Below are 11,738 nucleotides of genomic sequence, written 5' to 3' on the forward strand. Positions count from 1 at the left end.
AGCAGAAGATAAGGATTCAATAACGAAACTATTTTGGTCCTCTGAGAAACTTAAAATTTTGCTGTCCGGTCATAGACAATTTTTCTCTAGTTTTTTCGAAACAAATTTTTCATTCTGGTTTGTCAAGAAAACTTTTATGACTGGCTTTATAGAACGTTCAGTATTGGAAAACACATACTCACAAGATCTGTGCAAGTGATTTCAGTCATTTTGCTACGTTTTTGTGCCATTGGTGACAACTTGGTGTAGTAATTCGTAGTGTCCGGTTATAGACAACCCAAGTAACACAGATTATGCCAACTAGCATTAGGAAGTTTTATCATGGTTTAATTATGGCATTTTTTTGCGCAGCTCGTTTTATGGCGGTTTTATTATGGTCATGCAGAATGCTTATAATATTTTTTCGACCAGATGGCAGATGGTTTTGAAAACGCTAATAAAACTTTTATTAAACATGCTGTTTTAGTTATTTTGAAAGAGTTGTGAATGCTTTTTTTAAACTATAATAAAACACAAACCTAGAAATTTGCTCCAAGCTTTCTTTTGCATGTTTTATAATAGCACTCAGTGCATGATTATTAAACCGCCATAAAACTTAGTGACAGTTCTCGATCAAGATGTCAAAACAGGACACGCTCAGATTAGAAAGCACATATTTGAATTGGAACTCCCATTTTTACACATTTTTGGTAAGTTATGCGTGTTGGTTTTGAGTTAAAATTAAAAAAATACATCTTTGAAAACTTGAAATTACCGAAAGTGGTATGAATATCTTTACAATATGAGTATTGAGTGAAAGGGCCCAAATAGTAGGAAAAAAATTGTTGCTTGACGCCATCATTAATTCAAGATGGTGGCTTCCGCTTTTATTTTCAAAGCTGTAAATTACTGAAAATATCGTGAAACCATCACAATATGGTTATTAGGAGAAAGTAATAAGAGAGTAGAATAAGAGTAGAAGTAAAATTTCGTTGCCCGTCGCCATCTTAAATCCAAGATGGCGGCTACCACTCAACTTGAAAATACTATAAATGACTGAAAATCGCATTAAACCTATATTATAGGGGTATAAGTTGAAATAAATCAACCGGTAGAAGTTGAATTTCGCTATCTGACGCCATCTTGAAATCCAAGATGGCGGCTTCCGCTAAACTTTAAAATGTAGTAAATGACTTAAAGTGACATGAAACCCAGGTGGTAGTGGGTGGAAGGTAGAAGTCGAGTCGAGTAGAAGTCGAATATTGCTATCTTACGCCATCTTGAAATCCAAGATGGCAGCTTTCTATAAACCTTAAAAATGCTCTAAATCATTGAATATCGCATGAAACCTCCAAAATATGGGTGTTTGTCAATTGGGATAAGCTATAAAAAGTTTATTTTTGCATTCTGACGCTATCTAGAAATCCAAGATGGTGGCTTCAGCTGAACTTAAAAATACTGTAAATGAATGAAAATAGCATGAAACTCCCAAATATTTTGTATTGGGTGCTAAGGCTAAATGATAGAAGTCAAATATCTGTTTTCGCGTTTCTCTGAAAATCTGTAAGTGACTGAAAATCCCACAAAAACCACCACAATACAGACCCCGTTCGTTTTTGGCAACATTCGATTTTGACAACATCGAATTTGGTACATGTGCCTAAATCAGACGGTTAACAGAAACAACATAACCCTATAGTTTTCGCAAGAATAAGACCAATACAATTTAAACATAATAGCATGATAAGAATAATAGAATTACATAAATGGCAAAAAAAACAAAAACTATGAACAAAACAAGAAAAGTGCTAAATGCATTAGAAACATAATGAAAAAATAATAAAAGTGATTTAAAATGATCTAAATTGTCTTAAAATAGTAGTTTTAATGTAGTATTACGTGAAAAAAGTTGTGTTCAAGCGATTTTCATTGATTAACAGTATTTTAAATTCAGTGGAAGCTGCCATCTTGGATTTCAAGATGGCGTCGGAAAGAAAAAAATCGACTTTTAGTTTAGCCCTTTCACCCAATACCCGTATAGTGCTGGTTTAATGCGACTTTTTGTCAGCATTAAGCATTAAAAGTTGAGCGGATGCCGCCATCTTGGATTTCAAGATGGCGTCTGATAGCGAAATTCAACTTCTACTCGTTAAGCCCTTTTACCCGATACCCATTTTGTTGGGGTTTCATGCGATTTCAAGTCATTTACACCATTTTAAAGTTCAGCGGAAGCCGCCATCTTGGATTTCAAGATGGCTTCAGACAACGAAATTTGACTTCAACTCATGATTTATTCCACGGGTCATTCAAAACCAATCCCTTTTCATTCAAAAAGTCTGTCCTCATTTACTGTACTAATGATTAACAACTCAGAAATGAGGAACTCAACCTTAGCGTGTACACTGAGGTTTTTTTTTACGCGGTATTTGGTCCCGCGTAAAAAAAAACCCGCGTAAAAAAAAACCGCGTTAATTCGAAAATCCGCGTAAAAAAAAACCGCGTTAATTCGAAAATCCGCGTAAAAAAAAACCGCGTTAATTCGAAAATCCGCGTAAAAAAAACCTCGTTAATTCGAAAATCCACGTAAAAAAATCCATTTTAATTAAAAAGTTCAAACAAAACAGCACGTTACTAAAAAAACGCGTAAGAACCATGATTATTTAAAAATTTGCGTACAATGATAGTTTATTTTTAAGATAAAAAAAAAATCAATTAGATTAATAGAATAGTAGGGTCTCAGGTCTCATGTTCCATGTCTCAGGTCTTAGGTTTCATGTCTCAGGTCTCATGTCTCATGTCTCATGTCTCAGGTCTCAGGTCTCATGTCTCAGGTCACATGTCTCATGTCTCAGGTTTCAGGTCTCAGGTCTCATGTCTCAGGTCTCATGTCTCATGTCTCATGTCTCAGGTCTCAGGTCTCAGGTCTCATGTTTCATGACTCATGTCTCATGTCTCAGGTCTCATGTCTCATGTCTCATGTCTCATGTCTCAGGTCTCAGGTCTCATGTCTCAGGTCACATGTCTCATGTCTCATGTCTCATGTCTCATGGCTCATGTCTCATGTCTCGGGTCTCATGTCTCATGTCTCAGGTCACATGTCTCATGTCTCAGGTTTCAGGTCTCAGGTCTCATGTCTCATGTCTCATGTCTCATGTCTCATGTCTCAGGTCTCAGGTCTCATGTCTCAGGTCACATGTCTCATGTCTCAGGTCTCAGGTCTCATGTCTCAGGTCTCATGTCTCATGTCTCATGTCTCAGGTCTCAGGTCTCAGGTCTCATGTCTCATGTCTCATGTTTCATGACTCATGTCTCATGTCTCAGGTCTCATGTCTCATGTCTCATGTCTCATGTCTCATGTCTCATGTCTCATGTCTCAGGTCTCAGGTCTCATGTCTCAGGTCACATGTCTCATGTCTCATGTCTCAGGTCTCAGGTCTCATGTCTCATGTCTCATGGCTCATGTCTCATGTCTCAGGTCTCATGTCTCATGTCTCAGGTCACATGTCTCATGTCTCAGGTTTCAGGTCTCAGGTCTCATGTCTCATGTCTCAGGTCTCATGTCTCATGTCTCATGTCTCAGGTCTCATGTCTCATGTCTCATGGCTCATGGCTCATGTCTCATGTCTCAGGTCTCATGTCTCATGTCTCAGGTTTCAGGTCTCAGGTCTCATGTATCACGTTCTTAGTCTCAGAGCTAAGATTTTCCCAACTACAAAAAGATTCTAAGTGTTTTCCTTTGAAAAAGTCTTAGAATATTTTCTCTGAAAAACCGCGTTAATTCGAAAATCCGCGTAAAAAAAAACCGCGTTAATTCGAAAATCCGCGTAAAAAAAAACCGCGTTAATTCGAAAATCCGCGTAAAAAAAGCCGCGTAAAAAAAAACCGTGTAAAAAAAAACCGCGTAAAAAAAAACCTCAGTGTAATTGGTTGGCTTGCGAGAGAAACGTCAAATCGTAGCTTTTTTTGGGCTCATCATTAAACCATAATAAAACTATGAATTGACTCACGCCATGTTGGTTGCAAAATCGGAGGGCACAAAATGACGCCATGTTGATGCAAGCATCACAATGCAAGCATTGGAAAAAAAATTTTCAGGTCTTTTTCCATCAATTCCATCATGATTGACCATGAGATTTGACGAGGCGCATTTATTTTAAGATACTATTTCATATACATTTTACCTAAAATCTTGACTGGCAGTAGAAAAGAAGCTCAATATATGGTTAAAACATTGGTTTTTTTAGCTATTAGTTTTACCAGATCATATCTGAATAATGCAATCATCATTCATCAACCATTATGGTTGCTGGGAAAAATAAAAAAAAAAACTCCGAGAACTGACAGAACTGAAAAAAACAAAAATTTCTAAAATTTATGTTGTTGAGGCGAGATTTTCGGAGGATTTTTTAGCAAACCCGATGATGATGTGGTACAGCTAAAACTATATTTAAGTGTGATTATAAAGAAAAATAGTGAATCAAATATATCACTCACATTGGCTAACCTCTAATTTCGCTTCTCCTCAACAATATTACTGATTCCAATCGTATGGAATGACTTTTGCCTATAGAAATATAATTATAACAATTTTATATGGATTTTACCTTAATATTGTTAATACTCACAACTGCAAATCAATTATATAACAATAATGCAGTAACTTCTCGAAAAACTACGTAGTGCAAAACGTGCCACTATTCGATAGCCTAAATTGGCTCCTTCCAACGCATCGAATTATTTCCCTGGCTGTGTATTTGATTTGTTAGGATAAATTTATGGTATATATATTGAGATACTCACGATAGCAAGAATAATATTTAGAATATAATAGGATACAAAGTAATTTAATTCCACCGTCCGATCGTTGTGGTTCACTCTACAAGTCGCGTGAAATCAATTTTCCTAATCGCAAGTCACGATGACGTCGTCTCCGGCCCGATAGCTGTCATCACCACTGACGTTAGTTGGATTCTCCTGCTTCAACAAGGGAGCGGCCAAAGTTGCGTCAACATCCCCCCGCTCGTAAGACAGATGGTCCCCTGAGGTCTTACCGATATCTAACACCGCTAACTTTGCTACCGGCCTAGTAACAAGTCCCTTTGAAGTTTGAACTGTAGCTCGACGTATTCGCCCATCAGAACCTTTTGTAACACCTACTACGCGTCCTCGAACCCAGCCATTCCGTATCGTCTCGTCGATGATAACCACCAAGGTTCCTGGTTCCAGCGGTTTCGTTTCTTCGAACCATTTGGTTCTTCTCGCGATGGTAGGCAAATACTCTTTCACCCAGCGATGCCAGAAAATATCCACCAGGTGCCTATTATGGTTCCAGTCGTCTCTAAGGGCCATTCCAGGTTGGAGAAACTTCATATGTGGCTGACCGATGCCCGAGGAACTCATGAGCAGAAAGTGGTTGGGGGTCAAAGCTTCCTGTGTGTCGTTTTCCAGAAAAATGAAAGTCAATGGCCTCGAATTGACCACTGATTCAGCTTCGACAATGACGGTGGAGAATGTTTCTTCGTTCGGTGTTCTAGATGTCGTCATGGCATAAAAGGCGGTTTTAACAGATCTTACAAGGCGCTCCCACGCACCACCCATGTGAGGCGCGGAAGGAGGATTGAAATACCATTTCGTGGCGGCATTCGTAAACGTCGTTGCGAGTTCGTCGTTGATAGTTTTGCACTCCTCGATGAGATCGTTCTTCGCACCTAGAAAATTGGTGCCATTATCCGAATAGACTTCGACTGGTGAACCTCGACGGCCGATGAATCGCCTCATAGCCATCTTGCATGACGTTGTGGTAAGTGACTGGACGACCTCCAGGTGGACAGCTCGGAGGGTCAGACAGGTGAATAATGCCACCCACCTTTTCACCGTACTGCGTCCTACTCTCACTTGCATTGGTCCAAAATAGTCCAGTCCCACGAAGGAAAAAGGTTTGCAGAAGGCCCTCAAGCGGGCGGCAGGCAAAGGACTCATTCTGGGCACGTTAGGGGAAGCTTTGTGAACTCGACAGTACACACATAATTTTTCAACACGTCGAACTAACGTTTTTAATCTGGACACGTGGAATCGCTGTCTTATCTCGTTCACGACGGTGTTCGTATTGCAATGAATGTATTTCTTGTGATACCATAAAACGATTAGCTGAGTAGCGTAGTGTTCCCTTGGAAGAATGATAGGATTTTTAGTGTCGTACAATACGAACGCTGCAGCGGTAATTCTTGATTCCATACGCAAAATCCCGTCTTCGTCGATGAAAGGGGAAAGCTTCGCAAGGGGGCTCGAACGATTCAATCGTCGACGCTCAATCGGTGAATTAGTTTGTTTTAACTTGGCAATTTCTCCGGAGTAGAATTCATTTTGCATAATTCGAAAGACAAGTTTTTCCGCTGCGGCCAGTTCGATTTGCTCTAAGTACCCCTGTCGACCAGTGACGTTCCTCGCCTGGCAACGCCGGTTATGTAAGTAACGAAAAACGTATCCGATCGAGTGAACTAGGCGATTCCACTGGGAAAAACGGTCCCATTCGATGGAAATAAATGTGCTACCTGTAGTGTGATGAACATTCACGATATCTGTTTTTTGCGCTCTTAATTCTTCTTTCGTTCCAGTGCACTCCGCTTGCTGGGTTGGCCAGCGATCTTCCGGCTCGTACAAAAACGATGGGCCGTTGAACCACCTACTCGTTGACGATAGGTCGGGTCCAGTTGTCCACTTGGTGGCTTCGTCAGCGACGTTGAGTTTACTTGGGACCCATTTCCACTCAAATACATCTGTTGTTTCGAGAATCTCCCCAATACGACAAGAGACAAATTGATTATACTTGCGTGAGTCGGAATTAATCCAGGCCAGCACGGTGCGTGAATCAGTCCACAGGATTCGACGTGAAATCTTCAAAGAATGTGTTTCGATAGCGCTTTTCGATTGACGGCTTCCGATAACTGCCGCCTGTAGCTCGAGTCGAGGGATCGATAACGTTTTAAGAGGAGCCACTTTAGATTTCGCTGCAACTAATATGCATTTGATGACTCCATCAACCTCCGCTCTGATGAAAGACGCACAAGCGTACGCCAGCTCGCTCGCGTCAACGAATACATGTAATTGGACTGATTGAAGCTGATGTGTAGCATATTCACCAAAATAGGACCTGGGAATTCGAATATCCTTCAGCATCGGGAAAAGAGAGATCCATTGCGTCCATCGGATTTGTAAGTCTTCAGAAATCGGCTCATCCCAGGACTTTTGACTACGCCAGATATCTTGAACAAGAATTTTCCCATGTATGACGAAATGAGAAAGTAAGCCTAGAGGATCATATAGGCTCATGACAATTCTTAACACCTCTCGTTTAGTCGGCCAATGAGGAATGTGTCCTAAGTTAGATGAATAGGTGAAAGCATCTTCTTCTCGAAGCCAAAACATCCCAAGTACACGTTTGATTTCACTGGGAGAAACGTTGGGATCACATACATCGAAGGATTTCACAGCTGACGGATCGGTTTCACCTACGGCTTCTAGCACACGATTGGAGTTCGACGACCAGGAGTGAATGTCGAATCCGGCTTGCGAGTGGACGAATTTAACTTCCAGAGACCTTTTTACTGTTTCAGTTTCATCGTCAAAGCTCTGCAGGAAATCGTCCATGTAGTGGTGGTTAAGAATCGATTCGACTGCTTCCGGAAATTTATCGGCAAACTCTTTCGCATTCATGTTTTTGACATGCTGCACAGAACAAGGGGAACTAGTCGACCCAAAGGTGGCTACTGTCATGAAGAATGTTGTAGGCGGCTTGGAAGGGTCATCGCGCCAGAGAATCCGCTGGGCTTGAATATCTTCTTCGCGAATCATCACGCGATGAAACATTTCGCGGATGTCCGCGCAAACTGCGATTTTTCGTTCCCGGAACCCAGTAAGAACTTTCGGAAGCGATATTAATTGGTCCGGTCCTTTAATAAGCATGGCATTCAAACAGACTCCATCTACCTTAGCGGCTGCGTCGCAAAAAATTCGAATTTTCCCGGGTTTTTTAGGATTGATTACAACCCCTAACGGCAGATACCAGATTCGGCGAGGATCCGTTTTCTCCAATTCCGCTCTCGTGGCTTCTCGCAAGTAGCCTTTCTCTAGATACTCCGAAATTTGTCTCCTCACACTGCTTCCGATCATTGCATCAGCTTCCATGCGTCGCTCTAGGCATTGTAAACGTTTAAATGCCATAGCGTAGCTATCGGGAAACTCGAAAACATCGTACCGCCACAGTAAACCTGTCTCAAATCTGCGACCTATTCTTTTTGTCGTAGCTTCGAGAATCATTCGAGCTCGTGTGTCTTCGGAGGATTGAGGTGCGTTCCTAACAGATACTCCCAAACTATCGACAGCAAACGATTGTTTAATCAGATCATGTAGTTCATCTAATTTTGTGGAGCATTCACAGATGTGCATATTGAACGCCGAGACAACTGCGTTCCCATCGGAGATCGGTCCATGGATTGACCACCCTAGTCGCGTTTTTGTGGCAAGAGGTGAATATGCGTCGCTTTCTCTTATACGAAGAGCTACTGCCAAATGTGCGTTGTCGTTGCCGATCAAGATTTGTGGAGTCACGTCGTTGTAATCGCTCACCGGGAGACCCGAAAGATGAGGATACCTGGCAGCCAACTGCTGGTAACATAACGATTGACGAGGAAGAGCAAGATTCTTTACCGTGCGCACATTTGACAGCGAATACTTTCGAGATCGTCCTTCTCCAGCAACTTCAAAATTTACTCGCTTCGAGGCGACTTCTTCTCGACTAACATCCGCTGTCCAAGTTAGGCATAGTCTCGCACTTTCTCCTTCTAGACCCAACTGGTTCGCAATATTTTCCTCTAGCAAAGTTATTGAGGACCCATCATCGAAAAACGCGTACACTTTCAAGGACCGACCATTGCTGAATAGCGTCACGGGAAGAATTCGAAACAACGAGGATTGACCTTCTTGGCGATGATTATTTACTTTTCCGGCAGAGCTTGTCGGTTGGGTTTTTGTTGTTGTTGTGTGCAGAAGAGGATGGTGTTTTCGTTGGCACCCTTGTTCTCCACAAGCTTTCTTCAGCTTACACGGCCTTCTTCCATGCTGGAAAAGACAAGTCCGACAAAGCGGTAGGCTGTGTACTACTTGCCAACGATCTTCGAGATTCATTTTAAAAAACTGCGGACAATCTGGGTTTTTGTGATCGGCTTTCGAACAAATCTTGCACACTTTAGGACCGATAGTTTTTAACTCGTTCTGTGGCAACTCGTTCGTTGGATAAGATGGCTCGTGAGCAGTGTGAGCGTGCAAAAAACCTCGATCTTTGTGCTTTTCGAATTTCGCATTCCGGTGATCCTGTTTCCCTCCAACGGGAATAGTCACTTGCGTGGCTGCGTTTACCAAAATCGACATAAAGTTGGCAAAAGCTCTTAAATCGGGTTCTACAAATTGGTTCTTGTACAAAACCCAATCGATTTTCATATCATCTGGCAATTTACTAACAAGCTCGTGGATTAGAGTCGGATTGTTCATGTGGGCATAGTGTTGCCCAGCTTCGAGATGGTCAACTAAGTTTTGAACAGTCATACCAAAAGTAATCAGCGTGTCGAGCTTTCCTGGTTTTGGACCGGGCGTATCATTTAGTTTTCTTAGCAGCGTATGAATCAATATTTCCGGTCGACCGTATAAAGATCTTAAGGTTTCCATGATCACCGGAACCGACGACGGAAGAAGCAATTTGCTCCGAACAGCATCCAAAGCTGGGCCTCGCAGGCAGCGTTGTAATCGTGTTAAATTATCGGCATCAGAATATCCACAAGCTTGACTGGTGTTGTAAAACATCGTAGAAAACAGTGGCCAATCTTCCGGGTCCCCGGAAAATTGTGGCAGGTCTTTGGCCATGAGTTGACGCGCGGCCATCTGACTGCGATTTGGAGTAGAATAATTCTCGAACGGATTGTACACGGAATTTGGTAGCGTTACCGCGGGTGCCAACATGGCGGAGACCGGAACGTCATTAGTGAATGCATACGGGTTTTGGAAATCATTCACGGTACTCATCACCGCAGGTTGGTTTACAGACTGGGTGTGAAAGGATGCTGGGATAGCTGTTTGCGGAATGGTACTTGATGGAGGAACCACTGCTGGAACGGACGAATATTGTTGCGCTACAGGCAACCCACTTGCCACGGGAAGTCCTCTGGAAACAGGTGTCGATGTTTGTTGACCCACAAGATTAAATGGAGCCGATTTGGGAATTGCTCCGGTCGACATTAGCGAACTTCGCAGGGAATTAAACACATTAGTATTCACTGCGCCTACGGGCAAATTCTGTTGAATGCGATTTCCTGCCGAAAGATAGTTTTCTCCACTTGAGTAAAACGGATAGGCCATGCCTGATGGTTCTTGGATGCGATTGGAAGCAGAAACGGGAAAAGAAACGGTTGATTGCCTCGTAGTTACCGGAGCTAACGTATATTCCATCGCGGAAACTACTGGAAAACCGTTGTTAGACGTAGCCGGGGTAAATTCTGTCTCTGGGGCTAGTGGGACTACAGTAGAGCTCACAGCACCGCCCAGAAGTCGGTCCACCTTCCATTGGATAATCTGGCTGGAATTACTCCGGTTGGATTTTCCACTTTGCCTTTCGTCTTCTTCTTCTTCCTCTGCCCCTTCTTCGAGCACTCGAAACTTATCCTGGATGAACTTTTTCTCCATTTCTAATTTTCGTTGATCAAGACGGAAACGATTTTCTTGTTCCTGTCGTTCAAGGTCCAACTGTTTGTCTTGAATCGCTTTCATCTCCTCTAACTTCTTCAAACGCAATTTCGCCTTCCGGGCAGAACAACTCGTTGACGCTTTCGAGCTGCAGATGGATTCAGCAGGGGGAACGATAGTGGTTTGTTTATCTTGTGGTTGGGTACAACGAGGACAAATAAAATCCTTTTCGCCGATGCTATCGCTTACTCCCACACACTCAAAGTGCCACCACGAATCGCATTTGTCACAAGCCACCATCCTGGTTGTGTCCGGGAGATTACAATTCGCACTGCAGCTGTGCCCGGGTACGGTAGGAGTGTTTGTCGCCATCGTTTGAGTCCAATTTTTAGTGTTGTTGAGGCGAGATTTTCGGAGGATTTTTTAGCAAACCCGATGATGATGTGGTACAGCTAAAACTATATTTAAGTGTGATTATAAAGAAAAATAGTGAATCAAATATATCACTCACATTGGCTAACCTCTAATTTCGCTTCTCCTCAACAATATTACTGATTCCAATCGTATGGAATGACTTTTGCCTATAGAAATATAATTATAACAATTTTATATGGATTTTACCTTAATATTGTTAATACTCACAACTGCAAATCAATTATATAACAATAATGCAGTAACTTCTCGAAAAACTACGTAGTGCAAAACGTGCCACTATTCGATAGCCTAAATTGGCTCCTTCCAACGCATCGAATTATTTCCCTGGCTGTGTATTTGATTTGTTAGGATAAATTTATGGTATATATATTGAGATACTCACGATAGCAAGAATAATATTTAGAATATAATAGGATACAAAGTAATTTAATTCCACCGTCCGATCGTTGTGGTTCACTCTACAAGTCGCGTGAAATCAATTTTCCTAATCGCAAGTCACGATGACGTCGTCTCCGGCCCGATAGCTGTCATCACCACTGACGTTAGTTGGATTCTCCTGCTTCAACAAGGGAGCGGCCAAAGTTGCGTCAACA

General features: G+C 42.0%; 1 protein-coding gene across 1 annotated transcript; it reads right to left on the reverse strand.

The window, feature by feature from the left end:
* Nucleotides 1-4,881: 4,881 nt before the first annotated feature.
* On the reverse strand, nt 4,882-11,010 carry LOC129743496 (uncharacterized). Its single transcript, XM_055735527.1, has one exon. The coding sequence runs from the start codon at nt 11,008-11,010 to the stop codon at nt 4,882-4,884; it is 6,129 nt and encodes a 2,042-aa protein (XP_055591502.1).
* Between the last annotated feature and the right edge of the window lie 728 nt (nt 11,011-11,738).

This window comes from Uranotaenia lowii, chromosome 2 (assembly GCF_029784155.1).
Source record: "Uranotaenia lowii strain MFRU-FL chromosome 2, ASM2978415v1, whole genome shotgun sequence".
NCBI lineage: Eukaryota > Metazoa > Arthropoda > Insecta > Diptera > Culicidae > Uranotaenia > Uranotaenia lowii.